This window comes from Leptinotarsa decemlineata, unplaced genomic scaffold, assembly GCF_025532065.1.
Source record: "Leptinotarsa decemlineata unplaced genomic scaffold, Ldec_3_MD MMD2_tig00000218_RagTag_RagTag, whole genome shotgun sequence".
NCBI lineage: Eukaryota > Metazoa > Arthropoda > Insecta > Coleoptera > Chrysomelidae > Leptinotarsa > Leptinotarsa decemlineata.
Window position 1 is genome coordinate 3,191,226 of NW_027412545.1, and position 19,865 is coordinate 3,211,090.

The 19,865-nt window shown below is 35.0% G+C and overlaps 1 protein-coding gene across 1 annotated transcript in view; it reads left to right on the forward strand.

The window, feature by feature from the left end:
- LOC111512866 (ATP-binding cassette transporter scarlet) overlaps positions 1-19,865 on the forward strand; it is a 68,169-nt gene that overhangs the window by 13,889 nt on the left and 34,415 nt on the right. The window contains exons 4-12 of the mRNA XM_074173339.1: positions 889-960; positions 5,411-5,745; positions 11,116-11,284; positions 11,433-11,597; positions 11,649-11,780; positions 14,555-14,783; positions 14,838-14,943; positions 16,598-16,769; positions 16,830-16,922. Of these exons, the coding sequence (XP_074029440.1) occupies positions 889-960; positions 5,411-5,745; positions 11,116-11,284; positions 11,433-11,597; positions 11,649-11,780; positions 14,555-14,783; positions 14,838-14,943; positions 16,598-16,769; positions 16,830-16,922 (1,473 nt within the window). The remainder of the gene's footprint in view (positions 1-888; positions 961-5,410; positions 5,746-11,115; positions 11,285-11,432; positions 11,598-11,648; positions 11,781-14,554; positions 14,784-14,837; positions 14,944-16,597; positions 16,770-16,829; positions 16,923-19,865) is intronic.

Below are 19,865 nucleotides of genomic sequence, written 5' to 3' on the forward strand. Positions count from 1 at the left end.
ATAGTTTCCAAACTTATTGTATAAGTTTGAACATTTTCCAAACTTATTGTATAAGTTTGGAAAATGTCCGTATAGGACGAAACTGCAGTAACGTTAGTTACAAATGAAAGTGGTAAAAAACATAGAAAGTTTCTTTTCTATATTATGATTTCCTATCACGTAGTAACGGCTACATCCATCAATTTATTGATTAATACTAATTACATAGAAAATATATATCAAGAGTATATTTGCATAAAACAATTCATCTTCTTCGATATTTTCAAAAACTATTTTAAAACCTACCATCTAATACCCAGACTTTAGTCCTTCAACAGATTCTTACAGATTTCTTCATCCCGTTCGAAATGTATTCTGCTTTCAACCATGTATTCCATTTCACTGAAATATTGTACACATTCACTTGGTCCCAAGTAGTAAATTCCATATTTTATATGATTTCAATGAACATATTCTTTATTTTTATTCATATAACTCATTTATACATTTCTTTAATTATTATTTCTACTAATATGGTTATGTCACGTACAACAACACAACTTTGTCTATGCCCCTCCCATTTTGCCATTGTTTACTTGCCTCTTCTGTAACTGAACATTTTGTGTACTTTTCATTTTTATTTAATGACTAATCGGTCGGTAGCCGGTCGGTTCGACGTGGGTGCTCTGTTCACTCACTCAAATCGACCGCCGTGTTGGTCGTTGTTGTTCGTAGGGGTGCGACAGCTGGTTAACGAAAAAACAAATTTCAAACAGATGTTTTCATTGTTATGAGTATCATTACATTGAAAATATGAGAAGACTCTCCTAAATATAAACATACAATCTCATAACTCCAAAGAAACGATATTGTTATATTATCATCAATATTGATCAATATTTTTTTCAGGCTCTGGTTCGAATGGACAAATCAATCAGTTACGAACAAAGAGTGGAGAGAGTTGAGGAAGTGTTATCCGAGGTGAGTAATTTAGTTATGAAGAAGTCATCGAAAATCAAAATAAGTCTGGAGACTGCATCAAGGAGACATACATAGGCAAAAGAAAAAATATTTCGAAATGAAATCTCGAAACAGTATTCTCTTCTAACATACCTACACAGTAGGTTGTGGTAAATGCCCGACAGATATTTAGGCAAGATACCTCTCAGAGGTTAGTCTTACAGATGTTTCTCGTTTATCCAGCAGCAGGACCACGATGAAATCAATAGCGTAAATCATCTACTGACCGGTTTTGAGTAACTAATTAACAATCTCTCTCGTAGACGAAGGGTTTCATACATATACAGTGTGTCTCACTTCTCATGGAAACACCCCCGTATCTTCCGTAATATTCGAGGTAGAATAATGAAACTCTTTGGACTGATAGAAATGCTCAAAATGCACCTACCACCTGAATGGGGTTGGCCAAAGTGATATACACTGTCCGCTACTCGCGATGGAACACCCCATTTTTACGGTAAAACATATTAGGAGGCAAAAAAGGCTCAAAATTCCTTCAGATTCGTGATCAGGACTACCAACTTACTACGATTACACTTTTTTCCTGAAAAAATTTCAGTCCTGAAAAACATGAACGAAATTGTTTAAGAGAAACTCGACTTTTGTTTTCACATAAATAATTTATTTTTTATTCTGTTGTCAGGAAAGTTATTCCTTCTCAATAAGAGAGAAAGAGGAACGGAAACATGTAATCAGTGAGATTTTAGGATGGTTAATGTTAGTTCATATTCTCATTTTCCCATTATTAAAAAAAAAAAGGATATCTTGTGGCGAAAAATGTTATGTAGTTCAAAATTCTTTCGAAGTACTACTTTCAAAATCACATTTTCAATTAAAAAACAAAACAATCAATTTAAAATTATTTAACTGTTGACAATTTTATATTTTCGTGTCTTCTATGAAATTTCCCTCCAATCGAACATTTTTTTCTATGCGCCTTCTATTATTCCCTTCAACTCTTCTCAGTTCTCTAGGTGTGATTTCTCTACACGCTTGTATAATTTTCACACGGAGATCTTCCTTATTCGTTGGCCTATCCTTATAAACTTTATTTTTCAAGTTTCCCCATAAATAAAATACCAGTGGAGTTAAATCTGGGGATCGTGGTGGCCATACTACGAGAGGGCTATTGGATCCTATCCATTTCACAGGTAGATTCCTATTCAACCAAACCCTTGTTATGCCACTATTGTGAACTGGTGAACTATCTAACTGAAAAATCATGCTGTGTCTCACATCCAAAAGTAGTTCTTCCAACACATCGGAAAATGCATGCAACCAACGAATAGTCGTCCGTTTAAATTTTGATCGAAAAACAATGGCCCGATAATATTTTCGTTCAGGATACCACACCACACATTAACTTTCTGAGATATTTGGTCTCTACAATTCACCACCCAATTTGTATTTTGTTCAGCCCAAAACCTCATGTTCTGGGAAGATACAACACCATTCATGGTAAAGGCAGTCTCATCACTGTATAAGATATTCTTTAAAAAATTCCTGTCATTGAGATAATTTCCCTGCATCCATAAACAATACTCCATACGGCGGATTTCATCTCCTTCGTGCAAATTATGTAAAAATTTGGGTTTGAACGCATGCATTTTATGCCTCTTTAAACACCTTCATATTTAACTGCGGCTCATATTGAGTTGAAGCGATAAGTTTCTTAAACTAATTCTAGGATCAGCTTGATGAGCCGCCAATATCGTATCATCATCAATATGATGTTTAACAATTTTTCTGTCCTTTGTAACTTGGCCGGTGTTCACGAATAGATTATATATTTTATATACAGTTCCAGAGTGTACAGCTACCTCTAGCGGGTGTCTTTTATTGAATTCAGCGGCCGCTTCACAATAAGACCTCACCCCTTCACCAATAATTAAAACAATTTCATTTTTTGCTTGAAGTGACAGACGTGCCATGTTGAACTTTGTCAATCAAAATGAGCTGATATCAGTTAAAATGGGAACTTCAGAAATATTAAAATATGAACAGGAACTCACGAACAGAAAACAACTGGAACACAGAAACAATATCCAACACAAATACAGGAACAATAAACACAATGGGAACAAAAACACGGCAGAAACAACAGGAACAACAGTGATTCAAAGAACAACAATACTAGAAAAAACAAATGCAATGAAAACTGGTCTGGGGGTTAATACAACAAGATATTTCAACAACATTGTCAGGTTGACAGTAAATATCAATGAGCAACTGTTTTCCAAGGTGATTTCATGGCACCGCATGATTCAATGAAATTGATGTAATTCAATCTCTTTAAATGATTTCAGACAACAATTCAGCAAGTAGGTAAAATAATTTAAATTCTACCTGTTCACCAAGTGCGATTTTTTCTTTAAAAATTAACAGTTGTTTGGGTGTTGCAATGAGTATGAAGATTAATTTTTGTTTCGGATGGTAAAATGTTTTCTCAATATTTTGATAAAGGACCCCGCACATTTCTTATGAGAAATGGCTTGCTTCGAATTTTGCCGAAATTTTGATATGTTGTAGTTCTTGATGTGCTGATTGAAAGTGTCCACAGCCAAAGCTCAGAATTGTACAGTTTTCGAGATGTGAACCTTTGAATAAAGATTTTTTCCATTTTTTGCTCATTAATCGAGAGCTCTCACATCTGGTTGGGATAAAATTTGGATGTTCAGCAACCTGAATTAGTTTTACGAATAATCTCCATCAATTATAATAGATGCCGCCATCGATAATTTTTCATACACTGCTTCACACTATCTCGATAATCTGAGAATGTGGTGCTGTGACATTTTCCTCAGATAGGCTCAAAATGGATGATAGCATCTCACAGCATCTGTATCTTTCATACCTGAGAGTACTCTCCAGATAGAATGAAGGGGTTCAGGTATTGGAAGCGAACTATTTTGCGCCGTAATATGTTTTACATAAAAATGGGGTGTTCCATCGCCAGTGGCGGACAGTGTATATCACTTTGGCCAACCCCATTCAGGTGGTAGGTGCATTTTGAGCATTTTTATCAGTTCTGAGAGTTTCATCGTTCTACCTCGAATATAACGGAAGATACGGGGGTGTTTCCATGAGAAGTGAGACACACTGTAGTTGAGGCGCGTTAGGTACGTTATAGAAGAGATGAATGTTTGGAGATTTCATTTCAAATTATTAATTCTGTTTTACCAGATATGAATAACGGCTTTCTTTTATTGTCTATAGGACACGAGGTTCATATCTGACGTTCCGTCCACAACTTCGGTAGATCTATTGACAGTGATTTGAAATTTGAAGACCATATCAAGAATCTCAAATCAAAGTTATCCTCAGGGTCTTATGCTGTGAGGCTAACATCTTATGAGTTGGGATTTGCTGCTGGCAAAGTAACATATCTCATAGAATCTCATCTACGATATGGAATTCCTTTCTGGGGTGCTTGTACTGTGACAACACTGCAATCAATTTTAGTTATACAGAAAAGAGCTGTACGTTTTCTGTGTTAAGCAAAACCACGAGATTCTTGCAGACCACTGTTTAAGGAAAAAAAAATCCTCACTGTAATATCTATTTTTATCATTGAAACTATATGTCTCATAGCAAAACATTAAAATCGATTTTCAATTAACACAAACGCCACTCGATAAAAAACGACTTTAATTTGACCATTCCAAAATATTCCCTCATTAAAGACTCTTTCATTTATAATGGGTTAAAAATGCTCAATCGCCTTCCATCAAATCAGATATTTGCATGCAATAACGTAAACTTTAGCGAAGTTTTAAAGGTGAGAGAGCCTATTATAATTTATCAGAGTATTATCAAGATACTTTTTGATTCGACTTGTGGCTGGCTCGTTTTATGTAATCAATATTGAAAATTTTCTAAATAAACTTTTATTGGATATATTCGTGCAAGTGATGTTTTGTTCTACATAAATACTAATTGTTTTTGTTATTTTTTTGTTCTTTGTACATATGTTCAATAAGTACCTGAAATTTTATTCAACAACTACCTGCCAATGTATATTAGCAGAAGCGGCTCCAGTATATCTACCACAGTTGTAGATGAAACCTGCAGACCACGGCCAACAAACACAGAAAATAGTTTCCCAAAAATTAATCACTCCTAAAAATATAACCCTTTCAAATCTAAATTTTATCTTATCAACTCTATACTTATATGTCTATGTGACGTGTTGTATTCAAATTTTGTATCTTATCAATCTTTTGTAATTTTGTTCACTGACGTATTTCTCGGACAAAGTATTTCTTTCAACTTTTTCACAAGATTTACATAAACTCTGTAGAAATAAATGAATATCAATCTATCTATCCCTCTAAAGCTTCCATTTTTCGAAAAAAAATTTTGGAGAGCCTTTATGACCATACCAGAAATTAATTTTGTTTTCATCTTTCAGTTGGCTTTGAAAAAATGTGAAAACACTCCAATAGGCCGAGTCGGAATGGACGGAATTTCCGGAGGTGAAAAAAAGAGACTGTCTTTCGCAGCAGAAGTGCTTACAAATCCTTCATTGATGTTTTGCGATGAACCCACTTCCGGTTTGGATTCCTTCATGGCTCTCAATGTTGTGCAAGTTTTGAAAACAATGGCACAGACCGGCAAAACTGTCGTATGTACTATTCACCAGCCAAGTTCGGAGTTGTACGCCATGTTCGATAAAATTTTGCTGATGGCTGAAGGAAGAGTGGCTTTTCTGGGATCTCCTGAAGAAGCGGATATATTTTTTAGAGAGTACGTTTTTTTATTATGGATCATAAAATTATCGAATAATCCAACCCTGAGTCTACATATGAGGACTTTGACTAAACGACCCCAACTCTCCTCCCCATAACATCAGATCAAAGGCAAAAGCTTCTCACCTCTGCAACTCTCCATCCTGTTAACAAACCTGGAAGGCTAGGTGGTACAGCCGGGAAGAGACCCATCGCCTCCTCAAGAGCAGGATATCTCATGAATCTGATTGGCATCAAATTATTGAGCGGAACGAAACATAAGTGGAATCACCTATAATGCTTCGTTTGCGTTTACGCAGCTATTTTTATCAAGTACTTTTCTGATTTTTCACATTTTGTTTTCAATCAAGGACCGCCTGTCCGGTACTGACGATGCCCAATAGGCTGAAACAGCTGTCTACCGGTGGCTCTTAAATTGAAATCAATATGGGAATGATCAGAAAGTACTTATCTATTCATTTTTTGATTTTTATATTACAATGTAGGTTTTCACGGATGGTAGAATATGATGTGTTGTTTTTCCGGGTGTTCATTCGTTGTGTACTCTTCGATAGTCGACGTTTCGCCATTATCTCAGATGGCATTATCAAGACGAGTTACTGCTTCGCTTCGAGAGGTGTAACTGATGTTAGGTTCTTCTTGTGGTGTTTTTATTCTCTTGCGTAAGTTGTATGGATTTGTTACCTGTTTTTCCACCTGAGGGTTGTTGATGGCTTTTGGCAGTTCTCCTACCTGTTTTTCTACCTGAGGGTTGTTAATGGCTTCTGTGATGGTTCATTATCAATTTGTGGTTGTCTTTGGGGGTTGTTTTTAATTATTGTTTTCCAAATCCTTGGGATGTTTAATGAGTCATCCCTTTTGTTGATGAGGCCTTGCTTTTCGATAGCTTCCCTGATTTGTCGAATTCTTGGGTTTTGCACCTGCGTGGACTCAAAATTAATCTTGTGACCTGTTTGTAGATAGTGTTGAAAGAGGGCAGAGGAGGTTTGTTTTGTTCTTATCGAGTTTTTGTGCTCCTGGGTTCTGGCAGATATACGTCTGCTAGTCTGACCGATATATTGTTGTCCACAGTCCTCGCATGTGATGCTATATACTCCTTGGTTTTCTAGGGAAATTCTCTCTTTAGGTCTGGGCAGCCAACTGGATATCGTTTTGTGCGGTTTGTAGGTTGTCCGGATGTTTTTACGTCTCAGTATTCTCCCGATTTTGTCGGTCACACCTTTGACATAAGGTAGTGTCACAGATTGTCTGTCGTGTGGAGAGTCTTCTGTCGACCTAGTGGATGTTTTTTTTGGTTCTTCTTTGTCTGTCGATGGCCTTTTGAATGATCTTTGGTCCGTAGCCATTTTGTCGCAGAGCCTTTGTTGTCTCCCTCAATTCTGTTGCCCTGTTTGTTGGTTCTGTTAGGCGGAAACTGCGGGCTATTAACGTGTTGGCTACGGATTGTAGCTGGGTAGGGTGGTGGTGTGATGCTGCTTGTAGGTAGCGGTTGGTGTGTGTGGGTTTTCGGTAAACTGTATAACCCAAGTTGCCAGTTGGTTTTCGTGTTATAAGTAGGTCTAGGAAAGGTAGCTGCCTGTTCTCCTCTCTTTCGGTAGTGAACTGGAAGCGGGGATATTATACACGTGAAATAAGTATTAGACTTTAGCTCTCCGTTTTTTGTCTCGATCTAAAATCTAATAATTTTTTCCCTTGTATAATAAATAACTATTTCATACAAACCGATTTCCAAGTTGAGATTTTAATTACACTTATGACCTGTTCAAAATTATCAATGCTAGATTGTTTACATGTGGATTTTACAAGATTTTATAGCAAATTAATGGCTCTAATTCTTTCAATCTTTCTGAATTTCACTGCCTCAAGTTCAACTTGTAACTTGTACGAGGTAATTTAGTTCAATCATTCATACACGTTTTAATTGTTTGCGATAGTGACTAACATGTTGATAGTCAAATAAATTGTGATTTAAATTCAGGAGGTCAACTTAATTGTCGAGGATCAGATCATCACAAGCTAAACATTCTGATCAAAAATAAAATTGTTGTGCACCATCACCAACAGCCATTGCTCATTTTATTTATTCGCAAAACGTCCATTATACAAGCATTATACAAGATGAAGTAGAATTTGTGCAAAATATTTCAGGTAAATTGAAATAAGTGTCAATGGGAAACCATTTTAGGTTTTCAAGAAGAAAATTGAATTCAATGTTTCAAAATCCAACCATAACTTAAAAATGAAATATGACATGGAACTGGCATGATTTAAGGTATTTTAAAACTTCATTTAATATTCATACTCTACTGAGATTTTTATTGTTGAATGTGAAATGTAAAAAACATTTTTAAAAAGTTTGGACTTGAATTAGGAAATATGGTGAAGTACTATTATATTGCGATCATTAGAATTCTGATTCGTTTCGTTTCATTTGTTGCATGATGTATGCGTTTTTGTTTAATCTTATCAAACCATCATCAAGATGTCAATTTTTTGTGTTTCAATCTAATGTGCCATTTCCAGTTGAAAGAAATAAGTGGATTGGTTCAAATATTAGGTTGTTTCAGAAGTTTGATCGGTTTTCATGAGTCTACTTTAAACTGTAATATTTCATTGAATAATAATTTGAATTTGTGCACTTTTGCAAACGTAACACAAAGCGAATAATTCCGTCACTATCAAATTAGGTACTCGAGATTCGATGAAGCCGATGAAGGCCGTTTCTACCTGGTTTTGATTGGCGAAGGTACTACCGGTTCAATTTGACTTCGTACAGAAAATTTGGCAGAAAATCGCTTGACGATGTCATATAGTAAAAAGTTTTAAAGACACAAAGAATTAAAATCCCGAAAAAATAATAAGCATCAATGTATTGAGATATGGAGCTACAAATACACATGACATTGAAACGGACAAAACTTTTGAAACAAGCTCATACTATACTGATAAAAAATATAATTGCTTATATAAGAGCCAATTGGGAAATGTTTGATTTGGAGTTATTTTTCTTGGATACGAAAAACTTAAAAAAAAAACTGTACTATGCACTTGTGCAATCTCAGGTTTCTTACGGAATCTTAGGTTGAGAAGGTGTAACAGAAAATATTATACATAATTTGAGTATCATACAAAAATGGTTTCTGAGAATAATGTTGAAGAAGAACATTAGATATCCCAGTGACAAGCTATTTTCAGAGACCAATGTTCCTGATATAATAATAATAGTAATATTTATTTGCCAAATCTTCTTAGAATTATTACATTGATTATCGAAAAGCATAAAGGTATCTTAGTACATTTATATATAGTGTACAAATAAAAACGATTGTCACTTAGGTTCACATGAAACCTGTCTGTGGAAACAAATGTTTTTCTTTGTTTCGTCTTATGAGAATCATGATTTTTCAACCTCATCAGTTTATCAGTTTACAGCCTGTTACTGTGGAGATAAATAATTTTCAAATTCTTTAGTAAGCTTATAAGAGGAAATTGAAACTAATCAAGAAGAAAAATGAATAAAAATAAAAATAAATAAATAAATAAATAAATAAGCAATGAATCAATTTGCTGAGTTTACAATGTTTCTGACAAATTGTCTACTTTGTTCAAGGATCCATTTTTTAATGCGTTTCTTAATCAGACCAATATTTTTAAGTGTTTTAACTGAGACAGGAACATGATTTAGAAGTTTAGCTTCAATATAGGTGAAGCATCTTTGACCAATTGTTTTTTTTTGCTCTTGGTATGTACACTGCTGCAGAGTTTTGAGCTCGTGTTATTCGATTGTGGGGTAATTTCAAGTAATTTCTATTTTGCAGGAGAAATGTGATAATCGTTTTAGAAAACAGTTGCCTTAAATCTAAAATTTTCAATTCCCCATAGAGCTGTTCTGTAGGATAACGAGAGCTTTTGTTATATATAATTTTCAAAATACACTTAAGTATTTTTCTTCAGTGGATCGAGTGCAGTAGCATTTATACCACCCCAACAAATTAAACCGTATTGTAGAAGAGATTCTACAAATGCGTGGTATAATATTTTCAATTTGTTAAGGGTTAGTATATTTCGGAGCTGGCGAAACCTGTATAGAAGTTCTCTCAATTTATTTTTAAAGTTATGTTCTTGAATATTCCATCTGAGACAGCTATCTATGTGAATACCTAAGTACTTTGCTGATTTAACTAACTTGACATTTTTGGAGTTAATGTTTATATTTATATATTCTGGTAAATATGACTCATACGAAGTAAATGGATTGTGATTAAATTTGCTCTAAACCACTTAGTTAATGATTCCAGATCACGTTCAGCAATATTTCTAACATCTTCCCATCCATTTGCGGTATATGCTATAACAGGGTCATCAGCAAATGAAATTATCTCCCCACAAGATTGTTGAGAAAATAATGAATTCAGATATACAAGGAATAAGATAGGACCTAAGACGGTTCCGTGAGGCACACCACAAGATACATTTCTTTTTTTCACTCAATTCGCCATTTATCTGGACTCTTTGAGTACGATCTTCAAGGAAACTACGGGAAAAGTTTGTTAACATTACCCCTTATACCCAGAATTTCCAGCTTGCTGAGCAAAAGTGCATGGCTCACGGTGTCAAATGCCTTTGCCAAATCAAATAGTACACCTAGGCAAACTTTTTTTTCATTTATAGCCTTATATATATATATATATATATTGTGGATGTTACATCTGCTATAGCGTCCTCGGTTGATCGATGTTCTTGAAATCCGTACTGATATTTTGACAAAATGTTTTTTCTATTTAGATATGAAATCAATCGTTTTTTAATTATCTTCTCAAATATTTTCGAAATTGAGGATAAGATTGACAAGGGCCGATAATTTGAAACATTTGTTTTCTTCTCTGTTTTGTAGACTGGAATAATCTTGGCCTCTTTCAGATGTTTTGGAAACACGCCTTGCTTCTATAGCCATATTGAATATATGTGAAAGTGGTTTAGAAATAAACTCAGATGATGTTTTTAGTATTTCATTCGAGATATCGTCTAGACCAGGTGATTTTTTATCTTTCATGATTTCTATAACTTCATTCGGGTCGGTGTTGGACATATACATAGAATTTGGAAGTCTTACTTCCCCTTTTTCGATTTTCTCATAAGGTATTTTTGCAGCTGATTTAAGACAAATATTTTGTCAACGAGTTTCAATGTATATCCGTAAAAATGAAACCAAGTTAACACCCATCGACAACCAAGCTTCAGTGATGTTTCATGTCTATTTTCAAATTTGGATAGCCTTTTTTCTTTCTGTATTTTTCTATTTTTGAAAATAAATATTATTATTATTACGGTCATAAAAGAAATATTCTTGAAATGTTGAAATTTTCAGGCTGGAAGCTCCATGTCCAAGAAACTATAATCCGGCAGACTACTTCATACAGTTACTGGCCATCGTGCCCGGCAGAGAAGAATCTTGCAGGCAAGCAGTCTCAATGATTTGCAGTAAATTTCAAAGATCTGAACCTGGTGTTAAACTGACAGTTGAATGCGCTACAGTGGTAACTATCTCACGAAGTAACTGATATTCATGCTTCGAAATAATAAGCACTAATACGAGCCACCAGTTCTTTTAGTAAATGTATTCTTGACCTTAATTTGTGAGCTTCAATAAAGTCTATCCATCTACCTATAAATTTTTATTTTCAGGCAAGTGATACGGAAAGGAACGATTTCGAAATATGGCTGAGTGGTGATACTATCAACCCGTACAGAGCATCATGGTGGACACAATTCAGAGCCGTGTTGTGGCGATCGTGGCTGAGTACTATGAAAGACCCGTTATTGGTGAAAGTTCGAATATTACAAACAACGGTTGAGTTTTTGAATTGAGAATCAGAACAATTTCAAACATTTCTTTTGTAGATGATCGCCCTCATAATAGGTGCCATTTACTATGGTCAGGAGATAAATCAAGACGGCGTCATGAACATCAATGGAGTGTTATTCATATTTCTGACGAATATGACTTTTCAGAATGTTTTTGCTGTTATCCACGTGAGTAATCGAAGTCAAAAAAAATTGTGGCATTCGTATTTCAACAAGAGTTTCCCTTCCCTAATCAGTCTGGTAATTTCATTCGCAAACGAATCTGATTCTTGATCCCTGACAGTAATAAATTCACTATTGACTTTATTATTACATGTTTTTTTTAAATTTTATTTCAACTGAACAAATCATATTCATTTGGGTAAAAAAAATAGTGTGTAGGAAGAGATCTTCATGGGATAAAAGAATTTTATTATTTTCTAGTATGTATACCTCAGGAAAATAATTTTTTTCGGAAGGCATTTGCTGAATCGAATATAAAGAAGAAATATTTTGGATTCCGAACTAGTCAAATTTTTTGAATGAAAATTTAGATTATTGAAAAGTGAACATTTTTCAGGAAAAATTGGTATTTTGGAAAAATATGTGTTTTTTATGTTTTTATCAATATAAAAAATTGGGAATCTTCCCAGTTAAGGAAGAAGGAATTGAATTAATCAATGAAAAGTGTTAGTAAAATGTGAAGATAATGCACATAAATCCATTTTAGATAAAAATGGAAAAAGTTCATCCACAACAAATACTTTCTAGAATATGAACAAAGATACAGGAATTTATTGTAACAATTTAATGAATTAACTGTCTTAAACAAATTTATCTCCAACAATATTTCACTAATCACAAACTAACGCCTAATTCATTTCCACTATTTGAATTTCTAGTTTAGCCGCTCGATTCACTTTCTGAACTGCCCTCTTGGGTGGGGAAACCGTGCTCATATCGATAATGATCCTTTCTAGAAATCTGTTGTCGGTTCGGTTCTACAGTTTTACCGGCGATTCCCGACAGCATTCTTTCGCGCTGATGTCATGTGTTTGTTCGCTGAGTCGGTCAGTATATCGGTCAAGAGCGGCTTCAGATTCGTTACATTGCCCCCTTTTCGAAGACGTTTCGCTCCGAAATGTCATCTTTGGCATGTGTCGATACCTGCATGACTCTCCATATCTGCACTGTGAAGTTCGATGGAAGTAACACTACACAGTCTTCATGCTCGGTCGTGTAAGATGGTTACCGCACAATAAAATCTTGATGACGCTGGATCTAAATATCGTTTCCAACATGCTTCTCACAATTCTCCAATCCAGCCTGTCGAGCCCAGGGGCTGATTTCGGGATTGTGAAGTCCACAAGATTCTGGTCGAGCATCGTGTCCCTCAGTCTGGTAAGACTCCTCCGGGAATCTTTATAGGACGATTCGTCTCGAGAATGCTTTTTGGTCACCGAGTAGAAAATATTTATCTGGCCCTTCTTCAACTGTAGCACTCCTTCGACTTCTGGATACTGTTCTCGCAATATTTGGAGCTGACCGAATTTCTTGTTGAATACCACAGCGATACCTCAGGACATTTGTAGATCCTCTGACACGCAGTGAGCTGGTGCGTCATCAACTGGAAACTTGAAAAGGTCTCGTGGCTTTTCTTGAGTTCTGGAACGTCATTTCATCCTCTGGTGGTCTGAGGGCGCGAACTTGGTCGTCATCTCCAGCATAAGGAGCCAATCTAGGTTTTCCTTTAGGTGGCTTATGGATTCTGTAGACGTGGTCATTTATCATCTTCATGATTTTGTACGGACCTTCTCACGAGTTCCGCAACTTCGGTGATAAACCACGGCGTCGCTTAGAGTTATGCAGCCAGACTCGTTCATGGATATCGTCCATTCTCTGCCGAAGCCTGCTGACATAATCTTTCCCCGCAATGTCTTGTTCTGGCGGCGCGCTGTCCCGCGGTGTCCCAAATTTCAGATCGCCTCTTGGGTCAGGAAGTCGTGCTTATATCGGTAACGGTCATTTCTAGAAATATGTAGTCGGTTCGGTTCTTTCGCGATGATGTCATGTGTTTGTTTGCTGAGTCGACCGGCATATCGGTCAGGGGCGGCATTTGATTCGTTACAATATGTTCCAATTCAATAACGACTGTTTAGAGTACAATCTCATTAGGAAACACTGATTTTTGTATAATTCAATGTTCATATCAGAGTAGCTGTTTCGAAATAACGTTTTCTTTCGTGAAATTCAATGTTCATGTGAAAGTAGTTGTTTCGTGAGGTTTTTTCCTTTCAGTTTGTAGAAGAAGAAACTTCTGTGCGTAATCTACACATCTTTTTGGGAAAAATTTGAAGTTGACGGTTTATTTTTCTTCAAAAGTAGTGGAAAGCCACAAAACTTTTTCCCTGAAAGCAAAAGTTTTACAGGGATTTTTCCTTTCAGTTATTATTTGAATGACGTGACATATACATAATGAATTGTTCTCTGATGCATTTTTTCAATTTCTTCTGGATATTCCCACTTTTCTTTTATTGATGAAGTGGGAATCCAAAAATTGTTTTTTTCCAAAATATATGAATTGAGAATGAAATACAAAATTTACTATTCAATATGTTTTTGAATATCGTTCGAGTTCTCTTTGATTTTTTTGAACATTGACATGATCCTGTAGCAAATATACCCCAAAGTAATTTAAAAAAATCATGTTTATTGAAAAACCATACCCGTAAATCATAGACGTAACGGATTTATTCCAATATTTTTTTACTTTTTCATATTGTCACCTTTAGGTGTATCATATTGAATAATTAAAATAATAGGAAAATGTAAGTCACAATATGAAAACATAATCAATACTAATTTTGGAAGAAAGTAGATATTGTGTCCTCAATTTAATTGATCCCCTCATTCGTAAATGCTCTTTATGTGACAAAAAAACAATAATTATTTGTTTTTCACAGGTTTTTTGTTCGGAGATTCCACTCTTCCTCAGAGAACATCGAAATGGAATGTATCGCACAGACGTTTATTTTCTGAGTAAAATAATAGCTGAAGCACCATTTTTTATAGTACTACCAACATTATTTACATCAGTTTGTTATTTCATGATTGGTCTCAACTCAGAAATACCTCGATTTTTCGTTGCTTGTGGTATTGTTATTTTGGTTGCTAATGTAGCTACTAGTTTTGGTTAGTATCTTTACATAGATTGAAAAAGAGTTATATTGTCATCATCTCTTTCAGGATATATGATTTCATGTGTATCGAATTCCAATTCAATGGCACTTTCTCTGGGACCGCCATTGATCATTCCATCTTTACTTTTCGGTGGATTCTTCCTTAATGTGGAGTAAGTACTCACTTGAAGTAAATTCGAGTAGGCCTCAGGTTTACCAATATCATCACTATGAATATTTTTTGATGAATGTTGGAGGTCCAAACTTCCATTGTCTAAAACAGTGTAAGATTTGATATATGAAAGAAGAAAAGATGAATAAACTATCATAGATACTCAGAAGTCGACTAAGAAACAATTTCCAAATTATGAATCACCTGGAATCACCTATCAACAAGAAGAGAAATCGTTAGGACTCTAACCTATAAAAAATAAAACGTTCTATGGTTTTTTAGGACTCTAACCTAACCCAACCTAACTAATCTTGTATTCAGTCTTTGTAAAATGAAGAAGAGACTCGACAAGGAACTGGGCAACATCAAGAAGCACCTTGAACGAAATGGTTACTCCGAAAGGTAGTGAAAAGGGTTTTGGCCAGAAAACAAGAGCCCGGTAAGAAAGAGAATCCGTCACGGCCAGTACTATCCTTTCCTTTTATGACAGGGCTATGACAAAAGATAAGAATACAGATTAAAGTACAATATTAGTACTTGTTTCTGGAAAAAAATCATTCACAGAAGAAAACAATACAAAGTTCAAGAAAGCAGCATGAATATTGAACAAGGGCATATTCAGTCAGACGTTAGGCTAATGTAGAGATCTGCAAGTCATATAACCTTCTCATCAAGAAGAAAGGCAATCTACGTTACATTGATCCACAAAACCCAAAGAGAGCGTGCCCATGTGACCTATAAACAGTCTCAAAGTATCAGGAATAGGCTTCTTAGCATCCGAAAACGATTACAAGTACTAACATTCTGAAGTTTGGTTTCAATTTTTTTTTAATCTTTTTTATTCCAATAATTCATATATTATTTACATTTCACTCATTGTTTGATCCCTATATCGAATGATTTCTAAAATTTATAATTTTTCATTTCATATTTATGGTCTATTTCTCCTAGTTTTATCATAAAATAATTTGCACTCCTTTCACTTCTTAATTATCATCTAGAACAAGCATATTCCAAATTATTTTTTGAAGTAGACATTACATATCACTTCGATTCCACTAGTGTTACTTTTCAGTTTACAAGAAATTACTTCCTTATATACATATTAATATACCTTCTCTCTCGAAGATAGTGAATCATATAAGATTATTGAAACTGAAAATGTAATATTTTCAAGACTGATTAGTTTTTTGGAGAAAAGAGCTTTGTTATGTTATCCAAAACGATGCTGATGAGGTGATAAGAAGAGTGTCTTATCCCAAAACTCCGAAGAACACCATTGATGTTGAGTAATATTATATATCAATACTCTGTCATATATCACATTGTGTAGCGTATCTCTGCATATCATAAGTGTCAATTCTATACCGAATGTTTATAGTACAAGTGAATACAATATTTTTCGTGTAATTCAATGAAAGTAGTTATTTCGGAACGGTTTTTTTTTCTTTTAGGTTCACATTTTTGTTTAATAATGGAGAATAGAAGGCCACAAAGCTTTCTCTTCCTGAAAAATAATACCGTTGCTGTTTCCCTCTGAAGATTTTTGCCTTTCAATTTTTTTTTCTATGTACCGAATATTCAAAATCCACACCAGCTTTGTGTAGGTACTGGGATTGAAATAATGAATATTGATTATTATTTATTGATTTTAGATCGATTCCTATTTATTTCAAATGGGTTTCATACCTTTCTTGGTTCAAATACGGCAATGAGGCACTAATGATCAACCAATGGGAGAATATAACTGAAATAGATTGTCCAAATGGGAATTCTACCTGTCCGCGGGATGGACATATGGTTTTACAAATTTATAATTTTCATGAAGTGAGTAAAGGCTATGGGCTTTTTTCATTTCCTTTAATTCAATTTTTATTGTTTTTTCAGGAAGCTCTACCAATGGATATAATATCACTTCTGGCCCTTATTGTAGGATTTCGTCTAATCGCATATTTCGGTCTATTGAGCAAAACATACAAGTAATGGACGAAATATATTATTCAGTGACCTGTGATTCGTACACTGCCAATGTTTTCTCTTCATTGCAACTCATACGAATATTTGTATTTGTATGAACTGAACAGATAATAATTAAATGCGGTAACGTATACACTGGGTGTTTTATTTTGCCTCAAATTCTAGCAATATATTTTTTCATCATGTTCGCAGACATTAGAAACAGTAACCAAAAAAAGATGAGTGCAACATCTTTACCATGTTTTGTTAAAATATGGGTTTCAAACGAGGTAAAGTCCAAAATAGAGCATTTGTTATCCAAAACCACACAGCGACGTTTCGACCTGCCAAGAACTCATCAGTGGTGCAACGTTGAATCACCAATGCATTGTTTCAACTCGAAACTTTATTTTAACTTTCCCAAGAAACATTGACTATTTATAATGAGAAAATGCAAACTTAAAATGTCTTTGAAAATATTCAAACAGCCATCTTCATAAAACTAATTTCATAATCTACACCTTACGATTTGATCTCCACAAACTTTATTTGAGAAATATATCACGTCCTGTTTCGATAACACAGTATCTTATTATATACCAGTATATAAATATACCAGTATATTTATATACCACAGGTAACTACAATTGAGACCTACATCAAATTACCTAAACCTATACAACTTTTATATACCTGAGGTACCTCTTCAATTATGATTACCTGAAGCATATTACCCCAGTTCATACTTACGCTAATATTTATATACTACAATTAACTTCAATTGAGACTACCTCCATCAGATTACCTAAACCGCTCCAACTGTTACTTACCTGAGGTACCTCTTCACTTATGTTACCTGAAGTAGGAGTGAGGTAATATGCTTCTGGTAATCATATTTGAAGGGGTACCTCAGGTATATAAAAGTTGTAGAGGTTTAGGTAATTTGATAGAGGTAGTTTCAATTGTAGTTACCTACCTGTGGTATATAAATGTTAGCCTAAGAAGAAACTTGTAGTATTAAAATCACTGTTGAAGAAGCTACTGTTTAGCGAAACATGTCGTGATACATTTCTCGAATAAAGTTTGTGGAGATCAAATCGTAAGGTGTATTTTATGAAATTACTATGGATCTTCATCAAGTAACGGCCGAATCAAGCAGAAAATTCATAAAACTATTCATGTAACACTTTTCAGTTTTTCACTGAACATTTTTCAAAACTTTAATACGTGTTTCACTATACAATAGCTTTCTCAAGCGTGTTCCAAATTTGTGAACTGATCAGTGAAAAAAACCCAATTAAATGTTAATTGAACACGTTATGGGTTTCATCAACTAAGCTATCGGCCAATTCCATCATGTATCATAAAAAAACTATACTGAGCAAAAGAAAATATACTTAACTTTCCTTACGAAGACCATCAACATGGTGGTTGGTGCTTTGTTTTTAGGATGCGTTTTCATTTAGTTGACTGTTTGGAGCGGAAGCTGCAGAGAAATACAGAAAGGGATTTCTCATTCTGCAGGTGATGTCGAAAGTGGGCTTTTACAAACGTGAGACAATTTCGCAAGTAGTATTTTAAAATCTAATGGAAATGGTAGTGATTGCTTGGTTGACTCTATGACAGAGGTGCTTTGATAAATGAGTTAATTTTCTATAAAGTTCCTGAGATTGAAATGTGAATAGTGACAATATTTATTTTACTGAAAAAATACATTCAATAGCGTTTTGAATTTCTATGTAAAAGTAATAATTATGGATAACATTTTTTCATTTTCTTTTGTAATAAAAAACATATCTGAAATCAGTCGTGGTATGATCTTCAACCGTTAGATATGGATGATTATTTCAAATTGGGTTTGATGGTACTGGAATGGTAATGTACGACTCCAACTGACCTCCCTGTTAATTTAGTTCAGGAGCAAATCTACCAAGGAGATGGATGTTGAGTTTACGACTCCAGCTGAACTCCCTGTAAATTTAGTTCAGGAGCGAGAGCTTCTCAAATCTCCAACTCCTGATCCAATAACTGAACATAAAAATGAAGGTTTTGTGGTGCAGCCAAGAAACGACTGAGTTGTCTCCTCAAGAGCGGGGTACCTTATAAAACCGCCTTGCCTTGTTGAGCGGCGTACGAAGAATCTGTCTTAGGTGGAGGATCAAACCCCCCCTCATGAGCAGGTTAGCAAACGTTTGCACTCAAGTGGTGATTCACCAAATCCAGAGGTGAAAAAGTCCTGCACGGTTGAATCTAAGGCATTGTCAGGTGTAGCTGACGTGCAAAAACCCTCATATGGAAAGGTTGTCGAGAGTATCAAGGTGGGAATCTTGCACCTTGACTATCCGACTACGTCATTAAAGATGAAACAGCAGAGCATATACTTTGTGTCTGCCCCGCTGGGGATCGAATCAGGTTTTTGAATCTCGGCAGAGATGTACTCTTTCCATCTGACCTGAAAGACCACTCACCATACAAACTAATCGGATTCGTTAAGAAGCTGAATTTATTTGGTCGAGTGAATAGGTGTGAGCCACCATGAACCCCTGCGGGTTGCGGTGGAGGGTCGAATAGATCCATTCACTTTGGACCTAACCTAACCTAATGGTAATGTAATGGTACTGAATTACAGGTGCATAGAGATACTGAAATATGATAAAATGAAATTGGGTTGTCAGCAATAGAACCACCATTTATATAGTTTCCACTCTTACATAACATATGAATCAAAATCAGGAATTCTCTGGCTATGAAGAAATTTGAAAATTCTGTTGGACTCGAGTTGGTAGTTTTTGTGAAATTGCAATTTTTGGAACTGAATGTAATCATTGGAACTTGGCGGATTCCAGCTCTTCCTAGTATTGTACCTAGTAACATCACTTACAGTGCAGTGAATTCTCCCAAAAAATAAGGTTAATTTATATATTTTTTAAAAACTATTCATTTATTCAACAAATTCTGTTTTGTTTT